Source organism: Saccostrea cucullata, unplaced genomic scaffold (genome assembly GCF_032062105.1).
Source record: "Saccostrea cucullata isolate Sc308-1 unplaced genomic scaffold, CSIRO_AGI_Scuc_v1 ctg407, whole genome shotgun sequence".
Classification (NCBI taxonomy): Eukaryota; Metazoa; Mollusca; class Bivalvia; order Ostreida; family Ostreidae; genus Saccostrea; species Saccostrea cuccullata.
This window is the reverse complement of record NW_026922285.1, coordinates 29,512-52,925: the sequence shown is the minus strand read 5'-3', so window position 1 is coordinate 52,925 and position 23,414 is coordinate 29,512. Positions and strand designations below refer to the sequence as shown.

General features: G+C 33.7%; 1 protein-coding gene across 1 annotated transcript in view; it reads left to right on the top strand.

Moving 5' to 3' along the window:
• The window catches only part of LOC134261538 (tyrosine-protein phosphatase non-receptor type 5-like), a 34,437-nt gene extending 15,112 nt beyond the window's left edge, over positions 1-19,325 (top strand). The window contains exons 6-15 of the mRNA XM_062743964.1: positions 1,050-1,297; positions 2,027-2,113; positions 2,218-2,317; positions 2,609-2,687; positions 4,929-5,005; positions 11,154-11,291; positions 15,448-15,570; positions 15,757-15,923; positions 18,237-18,350; positions 18,736-19,325. Coding sequence (XP_062599948.1) covers positions 1,050-1,297; positions 2,027-2,113; positions 2,218-2,317; positions 2,609-2,687; positions 4,929-5,005; positions 11,154-11,291; positions 15,448-15,570; positions 15,757-15,923; positions 18,237-18,350; positions 18,736-18,844 — 1,242 coding nt within the window. The 3' untranslated portion in view covers positions 18,845-19,325. The remainder of the gene's footprint in view (positions 1-1,049; positions 1,298-2,026; positions 2,114-2,217; positions 2,318-2,608; positions 2,688-4,928; positions 5,006-11,153; positions 11,292-15,447; positions 15,571-15,756; positions 15,924-18,236; positions 18,351-18,735) is intronic.
• The last annotated feature ends 4,089 nt before the right edge of the window (positions 19,326-23,414 follow it).

The window sequence follows — 23,414 nt, the reverse complement described above, 5'->3', positions numbered from 1 at the left end:
GAATTAAAGATCTCTCTTCTCTTATTCTCTTAATTGTAATTTATTGTCTGTCAAAGCACTTCATTACTGGATGACCAGCTCTTTATTTTCAAAATGCATTTCAAATTGATATATCAAGATTAATTTGATTTGTATAATGTTTTTTTTTTTTAACAATCAGTTTGCAGAGTGACATAACACATAACTGCAATTTATTTTTTTTAATGCAGAAATAAAAAAAAATAAAATGAAAAAATAAAAAAAAATGTTACAATGGAATTACAATGTATTAGTATTGATGTTTCATTTGGTTGCACCTTTGTTTCATTCATTAAGAAACATGATGAGCAATTATATTTCACTGCAAATTTTTGTAAGTAAATTGTGAACACCTCTAGATCCATAAAGTATTTTTGAATTGGCACCTTCTCTGAAAAACCTAGCGGGGGTATTTGTCCCTATTGGACAGTTCTAGTTCATATTTGTCATTCTCTATTGATTTCTACATTGTTTTTAAAATGTTTTTAAATATAAGTACACCAAAAATTGTGTTACAGGCCATTTAGAAGATTATCCATAAGGGTTATATAAGAAATATGACCCTATGGTATCTTGGCCTAATGCCTGGTAAAGTACCCTAATTTTTTGTGAGGAAACTTAACCTGTTTAATTACCTTTACTTCAATGACAAATTCTTGGGGAAAATTATATATTTTTGAGGAACGTGTCGTCTGACCTTAATTTGTTCTGTGCAAACTTCCTGTGAATACGTAAATCTCAGTTGAAATTCATTCAGTAATAAACACATATATGTGTATAAGCAAAATCATTTTATTAAAAAAAATTGAAGGGAGTGGAAAAGGAAATATTTAAAGTAAATCAGTATAGTTATTGAATTCTCATTGGATGAACAATCTAGGTTAATGTATGTGATTTTTGTTTTAAAGTCCATTCCACTGCTTAATAACTTGTAAATTTCTTGCATCCTCTCAACAAAAACTATGACAAACAATGATGGTGTAAACCATGACATCACTATTTCTCAATGTCATTAATTTTTTTCGCGATAGATTTTCTGTTGCTGTCGAAAAAAGAACAAAGATGAGCAGGCAGAAGAAAAGGAGGAATACTCTGAGCCCCAGCCTGTGTTCTACCCCTCCCTGAAACCCCAGCAGATCTTCTACCCCTCCATCAAGCCTGACGTTAAACACCCCGTGATGATACAGCCAGAAGGCAGCCCCGTATTTGTCACCAAGGGATGTGTCACTCCCATACAAACTCAAGCCAAGAAAATCAAAGCCAAAGGCCTCTTAGAACGGTAAATATGGACATATGCAGTTTTTAAGCTCACCTGAATTAATGAAAGGGTTTCAGATTTGTAATATGAAACTGGTGAAGGGTCATGTCATCTTTCAAAGTTTTAATGGGAGGTAATAAAAAAAAAAAGAGAATAGATTACTAAGCAAGGTAGAATGAAAGGTTCTTTTGTTGGTGTTTTTTAACACCTAAATTTATAGATTATGTGCTGCTATAATGAAGACAAAAACTACCTATTATCATGGTTTGCTTACTAAGTTTCATATACCTCCTACAAGATAACTATAAGTTCAACTGTATAAAAAAAATGAAGAGAGAGAGAGAGACAGCATGTGCTTGTAACAAAGCTAGAAGATCAAGCTACACTTCTACATAGGAATTAAAACCCATAAAAAGGAAGCTTTTCTGAGGCTCTCTCGTTAATAAGGACCTTGGGAGAAAAGTTTCATGTTTTGGTTAAACCATACAGAGATGCCAAAGGACTTGCTATATATGGATTAGAAATAATTGTGATATGAAACTCACAGATGTGTATCAAAGAGAGACTTTCTTTTTTTTGTTCCTTGTAGTGGTCAATGTAATACTGTGTGTGGGTTGGCAAATTAAATCTCTCTTTCCTAAAATAATGCTGTCAGTCATGTCAAAAAGCAACAAAAAACGTGTAAGGATTATTAGGGACAGATGGCTTTTTTGCATGATAATCTCTCATTCTATTTTGTATGTCATGTAGAAGAGGATCAAGTGCTTCGCTGAAGATTGATCTGAAAGCTGCTTCCCCCGAGGTGAACCGATGGGAAGGAACTCCCCCCAAAGAAGGGTAACATATCTCAACTTTATTGCATGTTTACAAGAAAATGCAGACAAATATTGTATTAATATGCACCTGAGGATTTTACACATTTTTTAAAAATTATTTTATAGTACTGGACTTGAGTTTTTACTCACTGCTGGGAATAGACTGAGTCGCAGAGATCTACGCAATGCTGTCAAAAATAGTAGGGCCCTTTATGAAGAATTTTGGGTATGTCTTCCTACACAGTATGTTCTACCTTGTGGCTTTTCATTTGCAAAAAAAAAAAAGTTGTATAAATGATTGAAAATGAAAGACTAATGTTAAGGTGATTATCAGTATTGTCATAACCACATTCTTATATGTGGATACTTAAAGGAAAATATTTTTGTTTCTAAAAGTCTGTTCATGTGTCTCTATTACAATAATCTATGAAGATTTTGCACAGTGCATGATATAGAGTGTTTGCCTGACTTTGCATGCTAACAAAGATTACCTTATAATGGGCAAATGTAATTGTAGGAAATTCCCATGAATCACCCAGAGAAGGTTTATGTCGCAGGATCAGGGATGAAGAACAGATACAGAACCATTATTCCAAGTAAATCCCTCTGTTTTATGTCTCTAGAAAACAAAGATATCATGTTGTGTTAAATATTTTTATATAATGAAAATAATAAGGATCCTTATTATTTTAGTACTTTAATTAACCTAGTTGGACACTACTTTTTTGATGGAGTTAATGATTTGATTTTTCATCAATTATGGTTAATAAAGTCATATTTGACTATTATTTATCATACTTTAGTTAGTTACTATAGTATATACACCAATTCCTCACCATGTTATGTGTGTGACATTTATACCCTATATTTCAAGGACAAGTCTGATATCAAAACAGCATGCAATATCTTTTGAAAAAAAAGTTTTTATTGATTCAGAAATATACATGTATTGAAAATTATCAATGTTTATATACAATTAAATATTTGCTGATTTAAAAAAAATTAAGTTTTATAATGACCTGCAAATGTTCTATATATGTTTAAAGAAAAATGTACATTATAGTATACATATAGAGCTGAAACGAATACCATAAATCAACATTCGAATATTCGTGACTGTTATTCGATTCGTATTCGAACATTCGGTAATTAAATAAAACAGTAATTATGCCTTTTCATATACTTGCTAATCCTATTGTTTATTACTATATATCAATGTAAAAGATAGGTGTAAGAAATAAACGTCTGTTCCAAGCCGTTTGACATGTAAATGTGCATTAGGACTCGTGTTTATTTTCAAGAAAAATAAAACAATCATAAGCCTCTTGACTTCTTTAAATTAGGTGACTGTATTGCATTCCGATTACGTAAAACGCCCGATCAGCAAATCAGCAGGTGCTCGCCATGTTTAACTGTTATAAAAGTAAAAAAAAAAAAAAAAAGGTGTGCTTCCGGAAGCGTCCTGTGAATTTTTTTAATCAATATTTAACTTTAAAATATAACATTCTCAAAAAATATACTGGTAATATAATGTATATTTTACATGTATGATTTCTGCAATTATTTATAAATTATAAAACGAACAATCGATTCCATTTGTTTATACGGAAATTTTATATATCATATATAAATTTTTTATTACTTTCGAAAATCATGGCGGTCAATGTCACCCATATTTAAATTAATTCGGAGATACATGAGGTTGCTGAATATTTGGCTTGAAGATGATTTAATAAATCTGACGTTGTGCCTTCATTTGACCAGTAGTACCATAAGGACTAGGGCTGGGACGATACAATTTTTTCTATATCGATACGTATCACGATATTTGAGCCACGATACGATATGTATCAAGATATGTTTAATTGCTGATAAATTTTTTATTTTGCATTGAAATAAACAAATTATTTCTTTGCAAATAAGAATAATTTATTCAAAATAATTGTTTTTATATTGTAAAACAAAAATATTTTACTCAAGTGGTGTTAATTATTATTTATTTCATATCTATATTTATATTTAGCTTATTTATTTTATATATTAAACCCCAAATTTTAAATAAACAAAGAAAAACAGAAGCAAGATTTTTTGGGGCGATATTCCTATATTTCTTCATATGTATCGATATGCGTATCGTCCTAACACGTATCACGATATATCGATATCTCGATATATCGTCCCAGCCCTAATAAGGACAAAGTTTACAACCTGTCTTATACATGTATGTGCTTTCGTTTGCTTCTTTTTCCATCGTGATCAAAAACAAGTGGATAGGCCTACACCATTTATTGTATTAATTGTATTAAACATGTGACCGAATATTCGAATACAAATTTTCCATTCTAATATTCGTGAAAAACTATTCGTTTGCGAATGTTCGAACATTCGTTTCAGCTCTATATACATACACCAAACATTCGTATATAACTCAAAGTGCCAGAAATAAAAAATAATGCGTGAACATAAAAAATATTTTAAATATTTGATAAATACAATTCTTTACACCACAAGTCTGTATCAAACGTCAAATCAAACTTTGGGACCCATATCAGCCTGTGGTCCTAATAATCTGATATGGGGCCGCTCTGTCTGTTATGACATAAGATTTAAGTACATGTATGTCATATTCTTTTTATATAAGTTTAAGTTTTCATTTTTATATAACAAAAAAAACACCGTTTTCAATGTATTTGTTTTATGTTGTTTTAATTTACACATATTCTTTCATTTACAGTGTTAATTAAAAGTAAAGATTTTTGCTACTGTAAAAATGACAGTAATAAATACAACAAATGCTGCATTGATAAATACAGTGCATATTATTTTTTTTTTTACAGATGAGCACAGCAGAGTTATCCTTCCTGACAGTGAGTGGGATCCATTATCCTCCTACATCAATGCTAACTACATCAGAGTAAGATTACCTTTATTAAATCCATGGACTGTACACAATGCTAACTACATCAGAGTAAGATTACCTTTATTAAATCCATGGACTGTACACAATGCTAACTACATCAGAGTAAGATTACCTTTATTAAATCCATGGACTGTACACAATGCTAACTACATCAGAGTAAGATTACCTTTATTAAATCCATGGACTGTACACAATGCTAACTACATCAGAGTAAGATTACCTTTATTAAATCCATGGAAAGTACAAAATGCTCTAGATTAGATCAAGTTTATATATCAACACAGACCTTCTAAATATAGGTTACATGAAGACAATCAGTAGTTTTGAGATTGTTTCAAAAGTACTTGCTCTTTTTCGTTATGCTCATGATGCCAGTCCACATGTTTTTCTTCATGAATGATGTTTGGAGTTTTACACACAACAGCTGTTTTTCTGCTATAGTAATGTTTTGTCACATTGACCACATCCTCATTAAAGTTAGGAATTTTGACTTTTCAAAAGTGGGTGTGATATGTAAACTGTCAAGGAATATAAGAACATTGATAGAAAGGACAGTCATTAACCCCCACAACAAAAATGTAGGTGTCGGTCCATGTGCATGTGTATGTAATTAAAATACAAGACATACATGTAGCATTTAGATCACTTTCTACCCCAGCTCAGAGAAGGGAAGGGAGGGGGGGTATGTTAACCAATCTTGCACATATGTTGCATTGTGGAATAGTGTCTGCTTACAGTAAATTTTTGGGGCTATCAATCATGTTAAGACAATTCTAGTTCTATATGATTTGATGCATTTTTAAGGACGTTCGATCCTGAGATTTTGAGCTTATTTTGGTCAGGTCCTTTATTTATAAAATTCTGCATCATTTTTTAATTCTAATATTAAATCTGAATTCTACAGTGCAAATTTAACTATATTCAATGAAAAAACCGTGATTAAATTCCATTCAAGTAGAATTAAGCTAGGGACTATATTTTGTGGCGGAAGGTTTTTTGGACGAAAATGATCAATTTTTCGATTTTTAACTATAACAGTACTGTTAATTTAGGATTCCTATTTTTCCATCCTGGTTGCACACAAAGCTGTTTTTTGCAGTGAAATGTGCTATGCTGGTTCTGAAATATCTAGTATTAAATTATTTCCTATTAAATTATTTCTATCAACAAAGTGTGGCAAATATAGTAAATATATTCTGAAAATCCGTGGAAAAATTGAGCCAATTTTAACTTAAAATTGACACTTTTTTAGTAATATCTAAAAATTTACATCATATAACCCCACTTTTGATGTCCTTTTCTATATATTCAAGATAAATCTGACCTATTTGCTTAAAATCAGAAAAAGTTTAAGACTTTAAAATAATTTTCTTGCTTATTAAATTTTCAATGCCAGAAAAATCACTTTTTATTAGTGCAGAAAGGTCAAATAATTGATTATGCACAGCAATTTGAAACTTTTTCTTAGTCACAATTTTAAAGTGTCTTTTTTTAAAACAAACTTAGAGTTCATTTTGTTTCATGCTTTAATTGGATAAAAATATTGGAGGGAAAACGTCAAAAATTTAATTTTTAATTAAGACACAAATTTCAGTGCAGAAAGGTCATATTAAATGTACTGTAGCGCCAAAAGAAGCGTATTGACACCCATTTTTTGATTTGAATTTTAATTAAGCTATGTATGTAGAAACTAAAAATATACTTGGCAAAAAAAGTTTAAGACTTTAAATATTGGGATCGAACGTCGTCAAGGAATGTATAATTTGTTATGAACTCCATGTGATAGTATTGTATAACTCCAAGTGAGCCTGTCTGCACTAAATAAATGATGATGATAAAAAAGTCAGTCAGTATTGTAATGTGATACAGCAATACAACTTCATCTTAATTAAAGGTACTTGGACACAGATTTGACGTTAATATTTTCTGTATAATATCACGAATTATATATTTCAATAGCATTTTACACAAAAATTAATTTAAAAATCTTATTTCATTTAAAAGTTATTAAAACTTCAGATTTTTTGGCGGGTTTGATTGACGCATCCTCGCACTTTCACAAATTTTAACTTTATTCTTAATCCTTCGAAAAAGTGGCCATCTTCTTGTGTATTGAGAAATATTAAAACTTTAATCCAGAAAAATAATTTCATTCAGAGTAGAAATGTTAGAAAGCAAAACTCCTTCACAAGTATCATCATTCCGAGCTAAGTGTTGTGTACAGAGTTTAGCAAATTGATCACACTCGTGTTATGTACACAGTTTTTGTAAACAGGGCACGAGGTCTGTTATTGTCGATGTTTACGATTCACCAGGTGCATTCAATCGTCAAGGTCTGCTCACCACAACTGCACGGACTGACAATACATTGTGTGTTTGTTTTGCTTTCGAACATGTTTACTCTGAATTTTCTGTATTGTAGTACAGGTAAACTTCGTTATCTCGACATCGACGGGACAGTCGGAAAATGTCGAGATATCCGGGGTGTCGAGATATCAGAGTTGAGACTCGACATCCTTAATTTTACTGCATAGTAAAACCAAAGACCTAAACTGAACAGACGTGTAACTATAGGTACCTACGTGTCTTCAATTAGACTGTAGCTCGTTTGTTTCAGCTATCCCTCTACATTTATTAGAAAATCTAAGAAGTTATTCACAAATGTTATTAATGAAATGCTTTCTTTTTTATTGAAATCTTCTCATTTCACTAAAAGCCGTTTTCCATCCAGCATTCGATCCGCGTGCCATTAGCTCTGTCAGAACAGGATACGAAATGCGCTTTATAAATTCAAAACCGGAACGGTACAAAGTCGACTTCCGAGATACGGAAAAAAAGTTAATGCGTATACTTTCTTAAAATTATTTCATTTCACTTTTTTTTTATTTCATAATCATTCCTCGTTAATCTTCATTTCATTTTCAAACCAAAATTTAAATGGAATTGAGCATTTAACAAACTTAATGATGTTACATATGCATCCATATTACGGCTGATGCAATGGTCGTGCATGTCGCAAGTTTGACTGATTCATGTTGAATGCATTTTTACCACAATTTTAAAGTTAAATTGAATTCAATGTGTATATTGTTCACTGTTATTCAGTTACCTTTTTTTTTTTTTTTACAAAGTGTTCAAGTTCTGTTAGATTTCGACACAAATAAACGGTTGTACATTTACGCAGAATTGAGAAGATTTACCATGATAATTACCCAAGCTGAACATTAAACAATTAACGTAATAAAGACGCCGAGGGGGCTTGGGATTCCTCTACAAACACATTTTTAGGGCAGTAGGTAGTCAAAACATGGGTGTGAAAGGTGTGAATTTCTGACGACGTCGAGTTACACGGAGTCGTCCGTGCGTGACGAGCGGCCAGCTAACAAACAATTAGGTTAAGTAGAGCAGAAAATTGCACCGATGTCGACATACACCAGGTAAATTTTGCTCTTGGGACTATGAAATACGTCGAGATAAGCGGGGTAGTCGACATTACCGAGGTCGACATGCAAATCATTTATATAGTAAATAATGCCGGGACCGCAGACGGACGTCGACATATCCCAGGTTGTCGACATATCCGATGTCGAGATACCGAAGTTTACCTGTATTAATATTTTTCATTTATACACAACAAGATTACCACTTTTCCTAAGTATTGAGAATAAAAGTAAAATTTGTGAAAGTGCAAGGAAACCCGTCTGAAAATTTGAAGTTTTAATAACTTTTAAATGAAATACGATTTTCAATTAGTTTTTGTTTGTAATGCTATTATAATATATAAGTCGTAATATTATAGAGAAAATATAAACTTCAAATCTGTGTCCAAGTACCGTATTTCGGGGAATACAATACGCACTTTTTTCTTAAAATAAATTTCTGTGAGAAAGGGATGCGTATTTTACATCACAATGGGATTTTGACAAGTTTTTCTTTCAGGTGAAACACGGCTATCATACGTACATACCGTAGTATTACTAAGAGACATATGCAATTTCTTTTGTTAATTGCCATATTTTAAATTTGGGAAAGTCATTGTTGGAAGGTATGCTTCTTAAAAATGTCACTTTCATAATCTTTTGATACCAAAATAACATGAAAAAGTAAGTTAAAAGTAATTTGAGCTGCATGTTGATTGTCTCCGAGGAGGCCGCCATTACCGATGTTATTTTTAGACGTTCACTCATGGCTATGTCACGTGCTTCCGTAATGATAGTGCACATGCACCTTATCTGCCAGACAAAGTAATAAATCTTTTTTTAATGAAATACAATAAAATAAATATTAATTTTAGATTTAAAATAACTCAATGATAATCTGCAACAATATTAACACCCCTCCATACGTCCCAATGAAAGGAAGCCAATGTTGTGACACACGTGCGCTGGTCAAATGATAATTACCTATCAACACCCCTCGGGGCAATTAATTGTCTACCGACTCCAAAGCAATCTAGCAATGTTTTTACAGTAAGAGCACTGATTATTTACTGCCATATTAATTGCTTTGATTATTTTCTTTGTTAAAACTTGGGGGTCGGTTTATGACCATTCGTATGTGTGAGCATGTGTTGATTACGGCACTTTAAACAATTAAACACTTGTTAAATGTAATTTTACCTTAGCTTATACTTATCGGCCTCTTGTTTAAATAATTGAGAGTTGAGAAATGAAATATAAATTATTCTAAAACTTTTAATAAAAGTGTATCATTTAGAAAATAAGATATCCGCGAAGATTCAGAAGAGGAAAATCGTAGTCTTCTTAAAGAAATAAATACTTTGATGTTTCAATTTCGTTTCCTGTTAAAATATTGTAAGATAATTTTAAGCATGATTATCTAGAACCAAAATTGAGTATGACAACTGATAAAACTTTTGACAATATCTCTTGCTTTGTTGAAATAAAATTATTTCATCTAAGAATATGGCGACGCATAATTTTAAAATCACCGTAACTATTCTTTAAAAAAATCTGTTAATACTTTTACGCAACATTATCTTGTGCTTTGTTGAAATAAATGAATAAATGATTTTCTCCAGATTGCCGCGATATGGAATGTCAGGATTAAGAGAGTTATAAAGTGTGTATTTGAAAAAAAGTGTGTTCAGTAAATTTTTGACACTTAATCCTCGCGCCGATTTTCGTAACAAATTACTGCGATTTTCATAGTTCAGAACATCACTTGGTAAATTTTTCTGTTGCGTATAATACATCCGAACTGCGTTTTTTTCCCCAGTTTCAGACTCAAAAAGTGGGGTGCGTATTTTACATCAATGCGTATTATACTCGGCCAAATACGGTACCTTTAAATGTCCATCATATACACTCTCTGGAGAGGATATTTTTTGATGATTGTAGTGAATAATTTTGTGGCATGCAATATGGGCAGTTTATTTTGAACCTTTATTTTCGCTATTTAGTCACAGTAGATTTGAGGGTCATTTGATTGATAGGTCAAGGTCAGAAGGTCAAATTTGTTGACATGAACACACTTTACAACTTTGGCTCTTTTCAATTTGAAATCTATACACAACATGTTGAAAACATTTTATCCCTAGAGTCAAGGTTAAAACACATAAAATATGTCTGACAGTATATTTAATTCTTTATTTGTGTAAATCTAGGAATTTCCGAGGTATTCACACATCTGTATTTACATTCTAAATGACAGATGCACTGAAAACTGTGAAAACTCCTGGTTTAGTATTTCATACGTGTGGGAGAGAAATCAGAGAATCAATAGAGTGAGGCATGAAAATAATAAGCAGATGTCTGTCATGCTGTGTCTCAGTGTGTTAGACTGTATCTAGCAAGAAAAACTTGTTTACAATGTAAATTAATATAGCTTCTTTTGAGACAAAAATATTTACCTGCATAAGTCTTGTCTAACAAAGAAATTTGAGAAATTGAATACCGGGTAATTTGCTCTAACTAGAATTTTTCTTTGTTCTCTCAATATTAGTATAGAAGGCAGGTAAAGAAAAATAACAGTTAAAAGTTAGATTTTTATAAAATTAATTAACATTATTAATTAGCATTAGCTACAAAGCTAGTCTTGTAATAGCATTCGTGAAATGGGTAGTTATACATACATTAGTATGCCATGGGTAACATGTCTAATCTTTTGTGATTTTTGTCAGGGATATGAGGGAGAGGAGAAAGCCTACATAGCCACACAAGGACCAATGTCTCACACCATTGTAGACTTCTGGAGAATGGTGTGGATAGAAAAGTCACCCATTATTGTCATGATCACAAAACTTAAGGAAAAAGCCAAGGTATGTTGACAGTGATAGTTTTAAAATTGAAAACAGTAATTGGAAATGATGCACTTTAGCTTCCCTGACAAGACACTGTCAGTACCTATAAAATTCCAAAAACCTGAAGTCAATTCAAATTTGATGGATGTTTACAGTTGATATTTTTAAATTGAACAAGACGTGTTTGTGAAACACTGATGCCCCCATTTGGCAGCTTGTAGTGAGGGTTGACTTCTCTCAAATGCATGTCAAAGGTCAAGGTCAAAAGTTTTGGTACTCAAAGAAAGGTCTTGTTACAAGGAATACACCTGTAAAATATGAAAGCCCTAGTTCTAACTGTTCAAAGTTATGACAAAAGTTAAAGTTTTGAAAAAGTGAATCAAACTCTTAGGTCATGGTCAAAATATTTATACCAGCTGGCAGGTCTTCTAACAATGAATGTATGCATGTGAAGTATGAAAGCCCTAGCAACAAAAGTTCTCAAGTAATAGCCAAGGTTAAAGTGGGATGTTTTTAGCTCTACTGGTCAGAGACCAGAAGAGCTTATGCAATAGTAATGCGTCTGGCGTCCGTCCTTCTGTCTAGCTGTCTGTCTGTCCGTCTGTCTGTAAACAATTTTTCAAAATGCTACTCCTCCTACAGTTTTGGTCTAATTTCAATATAACTTGGCATACAAGTAGACTACACTAAGATACATAATTCTGTTTATCGGTTTTTGATTTCGATTAACGGTGTTGCTGTGGTTACTAAAAATAGAAATTTCTGTGAAATTCTTTCAAAATGCTACTCCTCCTACAGTTTTGGACTGATTTCAATATAACTTGGCACACAAGTAGCCTACACTACGATACATAATTCTGTATATTGGTTTTTGATTTCGATGAATGGTGTCGCCGTGGTTACTAAGAATAGAAATTTCCATGAAATTCTTTCAAAATGCTACATCTCCTACAGTTTTGGACTGATTTCAATATAAGTTGGCACACAAGTAGACTACATTAAGATACATAATTCTGTTTATCGGTTTTTGATTTCTATGAACAGTGTTGCTGTGGTTCCTAAAAATAGAAATTTCTGTGAAATTCATTCAAAATGCTACTCCTCCTACAGTTTTGGACTGATTTCAATATAACTTGGCACACAAGTAGACTTCACTAAGATACACAATTCTGTATATCGGTTTTTGATTTCGATGAACAGTGTTGCCGTGGTTACTAAAAATAGAAATTTCTGTGAAATTCTTTTAAACTGCTACGTCTCCTACAGTTTTGGACTGATTTCAATGTAAGTTGGCACACAAGTAGACTACACTATGATACATTAAATAGTGCATGGGTTTTTGATTTTGATGAACGTTATTGCCTTGGTTACTAAAAATAGAATTTTCTGTTTAATACTTTCAAAATACCACTCAAATACAGTTTTAGTCTGATTATAATATAATGTGGCAAGTAGACTACACTAAGAACATAGAAAGACTTAATCAAGGATCATTATTCTATTTATTGCTGTTATAAAGTTTCAATTCCCAACTGCATACAGTGACAGATCACTAGAACGATGCCATGTGCATCAAATGACTATCAGCTATCATAAAATGTTCTACACTTACACATAAACAAGTGTACAATCTTTACACCATAATATTGTTTGGTGGAAGATCAGACTTAATCAAGGATCATTATTCTATTTATTGCTGTTGTAAAGTTTCAATTCCCAACTGCATGCTTAAGTATTTTTCTCTTCCTTTGCTATAAGTACAAACCAGTAGAGCTTCAGTCTCGAGAGAGACTTCTGGTTTTTGTAAAAGTAGGTCAAACTCCAAGGTCAAGGTCAAGAGGTCAAATTTGGTGGTACCCAAAGAAAGGTCTTGTCAAAAGAAATACACCTGTGAAATATGAAAGCCATAGCCCCATCCACTCTATAGTTATGGGCTAGGTTAAAGGTGACAACAGACAGATATAAAAACTGACAGACAGACAGGACAAAAACAATAAACCCCCAGGATCTTTCGATCTGAAATGGTCTCTAGTTTACTTGCAGGGGCGGATCCAGGAATTGAAGTTAGGGGGGGGGACACAAGATTTAGGCAGGGGGTCTGGGGGCCGCCTTGAGGCCCCCGGAAGCTCATGGATTCTAGAGGTTTTGGAGAGTAAAAATGAGGTCTACCAAGTAGACGTTTTTAGGTCACCTGAGTAAACTCAGGTGACCTATTGCTATCTGTTTTCGTCCATCGTCGTGCGTCGTGCGTTAACATTTGAACATTTTCAGCTTCTTCTCTGCAACCACTGAACCAATTTCAACCAAATTTGGCCTAAAGCATCTATGGGTGAAGGGGAACAAAAATTGTGAATTTCTTGATCCCTGCCCCCCTGGGGCCTGAGGGGTGGGGCCAAAACCACTAAAATTAATGCAATCTTTAAAAATCTTCTTCTTTACTCCTGGACATCAAGCAGTCAAACTGTTTGCATGATTGTAATCAGCAATGAGTCCTCTACCAAAATTGTGAAATTCATGGCCCTGGGGTCAGGGGTTCTAGTGCTAGGGCGGGGCTAAATAAGTAGGTAGTGAAAATGCATTATTTCCTTGAAAATCTTCTTCTCTGCTCCTGGGTATTAAATAAATCAACTAAGCACATAGTTATGACGAGCAAGAGTGCCACTACCAAAATTGTGAATTTTATGGCCCCAGGGTCAGGGGTTCTAGTGTTAGGGCGGGGCTCTATTGATTATATAGTGAAAATACATGAATTCTTTGAAAATCTTCTTTTCTGCTCCTGGTTATCAAATAAACTAACTAAGTGCATAGTTATGATGAGCAAAAGTGCCTCTACCAAAATTGTGAATTTTATGACCCCAGGGTCAGGGATTCTGGTGTTAGGGTGGGGCTCTATTGATTATATAGTGAAAATACATGAATTCTTTGAAAATCTTCTTTTCTGCTCCTGGGTATTAAATAAACTAACTAAGTGCATAGTTATGACGAGCAAGAGTGCCTCTACCAAAATTGTGAATTTCATGGCCCCAGGGTCAGGGGTTCTGGTGTTAGGGTGGGGCTCTATTGATTATATAGTGAAAATACATGAATTCTTTGAAAATCATCTTTTCTGCTCCTGGGTATTAAATAAACTAAGTAAGTGCATAGTTATGATGAGCAAGGGTGCCTCTGCCAAAATAATGAATTTTATGGTCCCAGGGTCAGGGGTTCTGGTGTTAGGGTGGGACGTATTGATTATATAGTGAAAATACATGAATTCTTTGAAAATCTTCTTCTCTGCTCCTAGGAATTAAATGAACTAACTAAGTACATAGTTATAATGAGCAAGAATGCCTCTTCCAAAACTGTGAATTTTATAGCCCCAGGGTCAGGGGTTCTAGTGTTAGGGCGGGGCTCTATTGATTATATAGTGAAAATACATTAAATCTTTGAAAATTTTCTTCTCTGCTCCAGGGTATTAAGCAGATGAACTACCTATATAGTTATGCTGGACAAGGGCCCATATCTTCCAGAATTGTGAATTTCAAGGCCCCAGGGTCAGGGGTACCATAGAAGGGGGGGGGGGGCTGTACTTATATACTGAAAATGAATGAATGGTTTGAAATCTGCTCCTTGGTATTAATCAAATATCAAGGCCTAAGGGTCAGGGGTTCATGTGTGGTAGGGGCACCACTGATTATTGCTGAATATTACTGATTAGTTAAAATGCATTTTTTGTTCCCTTACCCTGCATATGGGTATTCAGTAAACAAACTAAGCAACTGCTAAGTGTATTGTTATGATGATCAATGGTGCCTCTTTCAAAATTGTGAATGCCATAGCATCTGGCTTAAAACATGAATCAAATTCAATCACTGGAAAGTTGATGCATAATGCTCAGGTGACCTATAAGGCCCATGGGCCTCTTGTTAACATTTTCTCGACAAATTTATGTTTTATGCTAACTTTGACAATTTTAGGCCCCCCCCCCTTAAATCCGCCACTGACTTGGCAGGGCATTGTCAATACCCATGGAGTTCAAGATTTCAGTCTCAGTCTGTTGGCACTTATCTTTCTTTGTAACTCTTAAAAATGCTGCATTTTGCATACAAGGAATTGTTACAATTTGTACTTTGCATTTGAGGAATATTAGAAATAAATATACAATCATGTTATTGAATCCATTCTTTGCTTGCAGACAAAATGTGAGAACTACTTACCTGAGGACAATGAAACTTGGTGTGCTTTTGGAGATATTGAAGTGAAAGTAGACAGAGTCATCAATAAACAGGGTTATACCCTTAGACACCTTTTGCTTAGGGTAAGATCTGAAAATAACTAAGTACATGTACATGTGTATGTAATGCAGGAAATTAAAACAGTATTTTCTTACAGAGTTGAATTCTTATGATTACATTGTTTAAAGATTGGTTTGATTACTTATCTTAAAAAAAGAACAGATTGTTAATAAATAAATTTAGAAAGAAATTAATATTCCTTTTTGTAGAGCCAAGGAGAAGTACAGCATGTTCTACACTACTGGTATACTGCTTGGCCTGATCACAAACCAACCCAATCTCCACATATGTTGTTACAATTAATTCAGGAGGTGGAATTTAGACGGTATAGGGGGGATGGAAGCAGAGCCAGGGGGCCAGTTATTGTACATTGTAGGTAAGTGAGCCAGGGGGCCAGTTATTGTACATTGTAGGTAAGTGAGCCAGGGGGTCAGTTATTGTACATTGTAGGTAAGTCCTCCAGTGTGTACCTAAGTGGTAAAGAGGGATGTTACAGTCGCACTGAGAGATTCTCTCTCTGTTTTGAGTGGTAATAATCTAATTATACCCCCCGCAAACGAAGTTTGGGGGGGGGTATATAGGAATCACCTTGTCCGTCTGTCCGTCTGTCTGTGCAAACGTGTCCGGTCCATATCTTTCTTATGGAGGGACATTAGAATCTACTACTCCACACAAAGATTGCCCATGACCCAAGGGTGTGTCATGACCTTGACCCAAGGTCATTTGGGGAAGTTCAAGGTCACTGGAAGAAAAAGTTCATAATTCGTGTCTGGTCCATATCTTTCTTATGGATAAACTTGGTAGGTTCTAATTTCACACAAAGATTGCCCATGACCCAAGGGTGTATCATGACCTTGACCCAAGGTCATTCTGGGAAGTTCAAGGTCACTGGAAGAAAAAGTTCATAATTTCTGTCCGGTCCATATCTTTTTTAGGATAATCTTGGTAGGTTCTCATTTCATGCAAAGATTGCCCATGACCCAAGGGTATGTCATGACCTTGACCCAAGGTCATTTGGGAAAGTTCAAGGTCACTGGAAGAAAAAGTTCATAATTCTTTCCGGTCCATATCTTTCTTATGGATAAACTTGGTAGGTTCTCATTTCACACAAAGATTGCCCATGACCCAAGGGTGTGTCATGACCTTGACCCAAGGTCATTTGGGGAAGTTCAAGGTCACTGGAAGAAAAAGTTCATAATTCGTGTCCAGTCCACATCTTTCTTATGGATAATCTTGGTAGGTTCTCATTTCACGCAAAGATTGCCCATGACCCAAGGGTGTGTCATGACCTTGACCCAAGGTCATTTGGGGAAGTTCAAGGTCACTGGAAGAAAAAGTTCATAATTCTTTCCGGTCCATATCTTTTTTATGGATAAACTTGGTAGGTTCTCATTTCACACAAAGATTGCCCATGACCCAAGGGTATGTCATTACCTTGACCCAAGGTCATTTGGGGAATTTCACGGTCACTGGAAGAAAAATTTCATAATTCATGTGTGATACATATCTTTATTATGGAAAAACTTACTTCTGAAAAAACCCAGCGGGGGGTATTTTGTCCCATTTGGACAGTTCTAGTTAAAATTAAATGTTCTAAATCTGCTATGGCTTCTCATAATGCCCAGCCATAAATATGGCTGGAGCATGTAGTTTTTGTCATGTACTGTCCATCTTCTGTCCTTTCCTCGTACTTTGAATTAATCATAGTTTTTTAAATGCATCAAAGTTTTCTGACCTTGTCCTTCCCTTTAACCTTGATCTTGCTTTTCTTAATAGGTTTTAACTCAGTTTCAAAGAAACTCCTCATATATATTTATAAAACCCTATTTGCTGATACATACTGATCTTAACTATTTTACTTTATCTGTATCTTTTGACTGGATCTTTCCATTGACCTTGACTTCAATTATCTTAAATTTGTCTTTAGCTAAGTTTCAAATAAACGAATCAAGATACATTGTATTTTATAAAAACTTAATATGCTGATACTTATTGATGAGAGCTATTTAATAGCAACATTTTTTTTTTACCTTGAACTTTTCTTTGTCCTTGACCTTACTTTTCTTAAATTTATGTTTGGCGCATGCATTTTCAAAAACACTTTTCAAGATAATTAATGTAAGTTTATGCACTGATGAATTATTTGGTGAGAATTACCTTGAACTTAAAAATGATCTTCGACTTTATAATACTGTAATACTTAAACTAACTTTCAAAGATGTTTCATGAAAATAATCATACAGAAAAATGTTTCATGGAACATTACTGTGATGACTAGGAAGGGCATTCATAATTTTTAGTTCTCAAAGAAGCTGTAGTGGATTCAGAATGTCTAATTTTATTTAGACTGATAATAAAGACCTCTTAGTGCATTCTGAGTGGGGTTTCCACAGCATACATTTGCTTGGAAGGATAAATCAATTCTAAATTATATATTAAATGTCCATATGCTGTAATGCATCAGAGATATTTTGATAAATATCAGAAAGGCATCACATAATCTTTATTTGAGGTTATTCAGTCTAATTCAAGCTTACTGGCAGAAATATGTATAATTCCTGTCAAGACCTGATCGATTTAAAGGAGAAACTGAAAACTTGGCTACATATAGATAATTCCTTGTAATTACCATATAATCTGAGAATGAGTGGTGAGCTCTTGTTGAAATGTAATATTTTTTTTAATTTAGTGCTGGCATTGGGCGGACGGGCTGTTTTATTGCTATCAGCATTGGTATAAGACAACTGAGAGAGGAACATTCCGTGGATGTGCTAGGTGTTGTGTGTAACCTAAGGAGTGACAGGTATCAACCTCCCCCCTAAACATTTGATACCATTAATATTTTAACAGTTACTGTGAAACCATTAATGTCCAAAAGGGGACCAGTGTGCTTTGATTTTGTTGGTCACCCCTATCCATGAATTTACATCCTCACAATTACTTTGTCAACATATTTATCATGTTTATTCATTGAATCCTCCTATATATGAGTTACCTATGGAATTACATGCCAACAAACCAACAAAATTTTGCTTGCCCATGAACATTGATCCCCCACAAATTAAAATGATACCTCGTAACCCTCTTCAACCGTCGCTTTAATTTGAAGGTGAATAATTTTCTAGTGTGCAGATTAATATACCTTCTGATGGTGCAAATGATTCTTTATCGTTCTTTTATTTACACAGAGGTGGAATGATACAAACCCATGAACAATATGAATTCATTCATCAGGCTCTGTGTGAGTATGAGAAGGACTTAGCGGAGCCCATTTCCAACTGCCAACCAAATCAATGATGCTGATACCTGTGTTAATGTTCAGTCCTTTGTTAAGAATCTCTTGGTCTAAGATGGGACAACTCTGCAGATAGTTACAAGCAGGGAATGTGTCAGGAAAAGGTTGGAAAAATTGCAAGAATGATGGTTGATAGTTGTCAGAATTTATTGTAAGGCATTTAGACGATGTTATAGTATATATTACAGTGGTTGTCTGTTTAAGGTTGAATGGCAGGTTAACTATTTATATTGCTCTGTATCAGTATGAATATTGTTTCGTCATGAGTCATGTCAGAAGGGAAATAACTTGTTCTACTAAGGTTTTAAAATGGGCATACATAACTACATTGCAAACTTTATGTACATGTGAATGTTATAAAGTGTTGATAAAATATATTGGTAAAAGATATTATCTGCTTTACCAGGCTCAGTTGTTGTGCAATATTATTTGTAAGAGAAATTTTATATCTATACAGGATAATCACACAATCATGTAGAATACAGTCAAACCTGTTTTAAGAGGCCACTCGTGGGAGAATGACAAATTGGCCACATAAGACAGGTGGCCACTTATTACAGGTTTCAAACCAATGAATAAAAAATTGCGATTCACAGTTGTGTATTTATTTTCACATGTATCCAAATCCAATTTCAACACATTTAAAAACTTGGGAAATTTTAAGTCAAATGAAATCATTTTCTTACATTTCATTTTACATGAATTTCTGTAAGAAATCTGTTATTGTTTTTTTGTGTGTTGGTAATTTAATTTTACAGCCATAGAATTTACATCACAAGAAAATCATGAAATGTTCTAACAACTGAGCGTTTCCCTGATGCTGTGTAAAGCTTTTTAGTTTTTCTAGATATATATTTATTTATATAACATAAAAGGTAAAACGTGAGACTGACCGCTTGACTTGATACCTCAGGCGAAATTGTAATTAATGTAGCCTATTGAGTTCATGAAAATATTCAACAACTTACTTTCGTATATTAAGAACACCAAAAAACATCTGTTAACAATAAATCATTTAATCATATTAATTAAATCATTAAATCCTGACAGAATTCAAATTACACCTGCAATTATTGGTCATTAACTCATTATCAGCTGTTCATGTTTGACTTCGTAAGAGGATATGAGATCACGTGTCAGACGGAAGTCATGTGACAAAACGGACAAAATGGCCGCTGAAAACAGGCATGTTGAGCGCACGGGACCTAAAAACACTGGCTACTGGCCGCGTTAGACAGGTGGCCGCTTAAATGAGTTAAAATATAGTGAAAAATTGAACTGGCGGGTAGTGAAATTTAGCATCATGGGGAGTGGCCGCATCTTTACATTGGCCGTTTAACAGCAGGTGCGACTGTATTGTTAAGATGCTATAAATTTTGTCTTTTTGTCACAATTTTTTTTTCATTTAGTTCCCAATGTCTTATTTTTCCTTTACACGGGAAGTAAAATTTTGAAAAAGCAGAAAGAGGTTAAGAAGTCATTACATTTGTGGTAGATTTTTCCCCTAAATTGATGAATCTATTTCTCTTTGATACTGTATATTTTGAATAGAACTCTTAGATAAAACATATACAAAACATGGGCCTATAATGTAGCAGGACTAAATGATGGTCTAAATTTATCAGGGTCAGGAATATTCAAGTCTGGGAAAAGAGAGTATTTTCAATTTTAATATAAATTATTGATACACATATGTGTAGCAATTAGGTCTAACCAAAGTTAACTCTATTCACCATTGACTTGGGGTGACAGGTGGCAATCATGTTGTATTTATTAGTGTGTGTATATTCATTTTTTTTGTTTTGTTTTTGTATTATGATGGTCATGAACTACAACAATTTTGTGAAAAATTTGTTAACAGGATTAATTTAGACTGATATGAGTATATTCTTTTGTATGGTGTATATTTTTTCAGGACCTTTGAAAACACTGCTTTACATTCTCATTTTTAGCTCACCTGAGCCGAAGGCTCAAGTGAGCTTTTCTGATCAAAATTTGTCCATTGTCTGTCGTCGTCGTTGTTGTTGTCGTAAACTTTTCACATTTTCATCTTCTTCTCAAGAACCACTGGGCCAATTTCAACCAAACTTGGCACAGAGTATCCTTGGGTGAAGGGGATTCAAGTTTGTTCAAATGAAGGGCCACGCTCTTTTCCAAGGGGAGATAATCATGAATTTGTTAAAAATTAATGGCATTTTTAAAAAATCTTCTTCTCCAGAACCGCTGGGCCAGGAAAGATGAAACTCATGTGGAAGCATCCTCAGGTAGTGTAGATTCAAGTTTGTTCAAATCATGACCCCCGGGGCAAGGGTGGGGCCAAAATGGCCGACCCAAGTTTTACATAGGAATATATAGGAAAAATCTTTAAAAATCTTCTTCTCCAGAACCACTGGGCCAGGAAAGATGAAACTCATGTGGAATCATCCTCAGGTAGTGTAGATTCAAGTTTATTCAAATCATGACTCCCGGGGCAAGGGTGGGGCCAAAATGGCCGACCCTAGTTTTACATAGGAATATATAAGAAAAATCTTTAAAAATCTTCTTCTCCAGAACCACTGGGCCAGGAAAGATGAAACTCATGTGGAATCATCCTCAGATAGTGTAGATTCAACTTTATTCAAATCATGACCTGGGGGCAAGGGTGGGGCCAAAATGGCCGACCCAAGTTTTACATAGGAATACAATGTATATAAGAAAAATCTTTAAAAATCTTCTTCTCCAGAACCACCGGGCCAGGAAAGATGAAACTCATGTGGAATCATCCTCAGGTAGTGTAGATTCAAATTTGTTCAAATCATGACCCCCGGGGCTAGGGTGGGGCCAAAATGGCCGACCTAAGTTTTACATATTAGGTATATATAGGGAAACCTTTTAAAATCCTCTTTTCAAGTACTTCAAAGCTATGATTAGTGATATTTATATGGAATCATCCTCAGGTAGTGTAGATTCTAGTTTGTTCAAATGATGAACGCCTGGAGGGGGGGGGGTAAATTCAAGCCCGATGTGCTCAGGTGAGCGCTGTGGCCCCTGGGCCTCTTGTTTGTTATATTGATGATGGGTGTTTATGATAGACATTTTGTTTGTGTTAAACTGACCAGTTCAGTTAATGGTCTTTAAATTTGTATAATTTTCCAAGATCAATGTTGTTTTCCCCTTTTTAACTCAAAAAATCTCTCTAGTCATATTTTTATTCATTTATATCAACTTCTTACTCTCTGTTAGACGTGATGTGTTCATTTATGGTATTCTTTTTTTTTTAAGATACACTTTGTACTAAAGATTATATAAATTTCTCAGTGTGTCATGTGTAGATATTTATTTTTGGTGCATGTGGCATAAATGGTGATCCTAACTTTACATATTATTTTCTTGTGATGAATGTATTTAATCAACCAAATGGTCTGCTAAATTCCCATAATTCAACTCTTTTGTTTATTACATATTTATAGCGTTTAAAAAAAATACATATATTCCACACCTTTCTTATTTGTTCCCGGTAGATATCATTGTTTTAAACATTTTTTTTTTACGCAAGTAAAATTTTCACCTTCAACAAGGATCACTTTGTCTTCATATATTTTTTCGCGGATATTGCAGAAAAAAAAATATACAGTACATGCATCTTGTAGCACAAGGGGAAAAATTCTATACAGTTCCTGCAGCAGAAATATTATTGATCATATGCAACAGTAACTACACAATTAATGTTTGCAGATCTCATTTTAAACCTACCTCACTATAAAATAACAACCTTTTTCTTTTGAATTTTTATCAGATTAACTTGTGAAATTTGATTTTAAAAGTGTCTTGTTCAAACTTGAGAACAATTTACAAGGGTTGTCCAAGAAAAATGTGAACTTAATCAATATTTTTTGTTTCACTAATATTACAAAGATTTCCAAATTATCAGGCATTGAAATCAAAATTTTTTAATAATTCACAGAAATTTCAGTAAAATATCACTGTAAGTAACATTTTTTTCTCCTTGGTGAATAAAATCATCAAATAATGTTCTCTGTTTCTGTTTGTAATAAAAAAATGATCACATCTTCTACTGATTTTCATAATGACTGTCTCAAATTTTAGTATATACAATAGTCTAAAAAGAATATTTATTATTTACAGCTGTTCTTTTAAAACTTTCCTTGTGTACTTTCTAAAATTAAAATGTGAATGATGTTTTTTTTTTTTTTTTTGAATGAGGATGAGATGTATGCTCCATTGCATTTATATGTGTGTTGTTTTATACTGAAACAGAGTGTGAATCAATGAGAGACCAAGTTCTAATTTTTTGTGTCACAACTAAACTGGAGGTATAATATTTTGTATTTAATGTGCTCACTGTTGTCTTTTATATCATATACTGGTTATTATACATGTGTTTACATTCATATCACCACCGTTACACTATAGAATCATGGAATTCAGGGCCTGTGTTTTATACAAAGCTCTCATAATGAGATGCAATCAAATTTATTTTTTTCTGTTTTCATCTAATCAGTCTTGCAGCTATTTTAATTTTTTTATAGTTGGAGTAACAAAATGATTGCCAAAATCATTATAAAAAATATT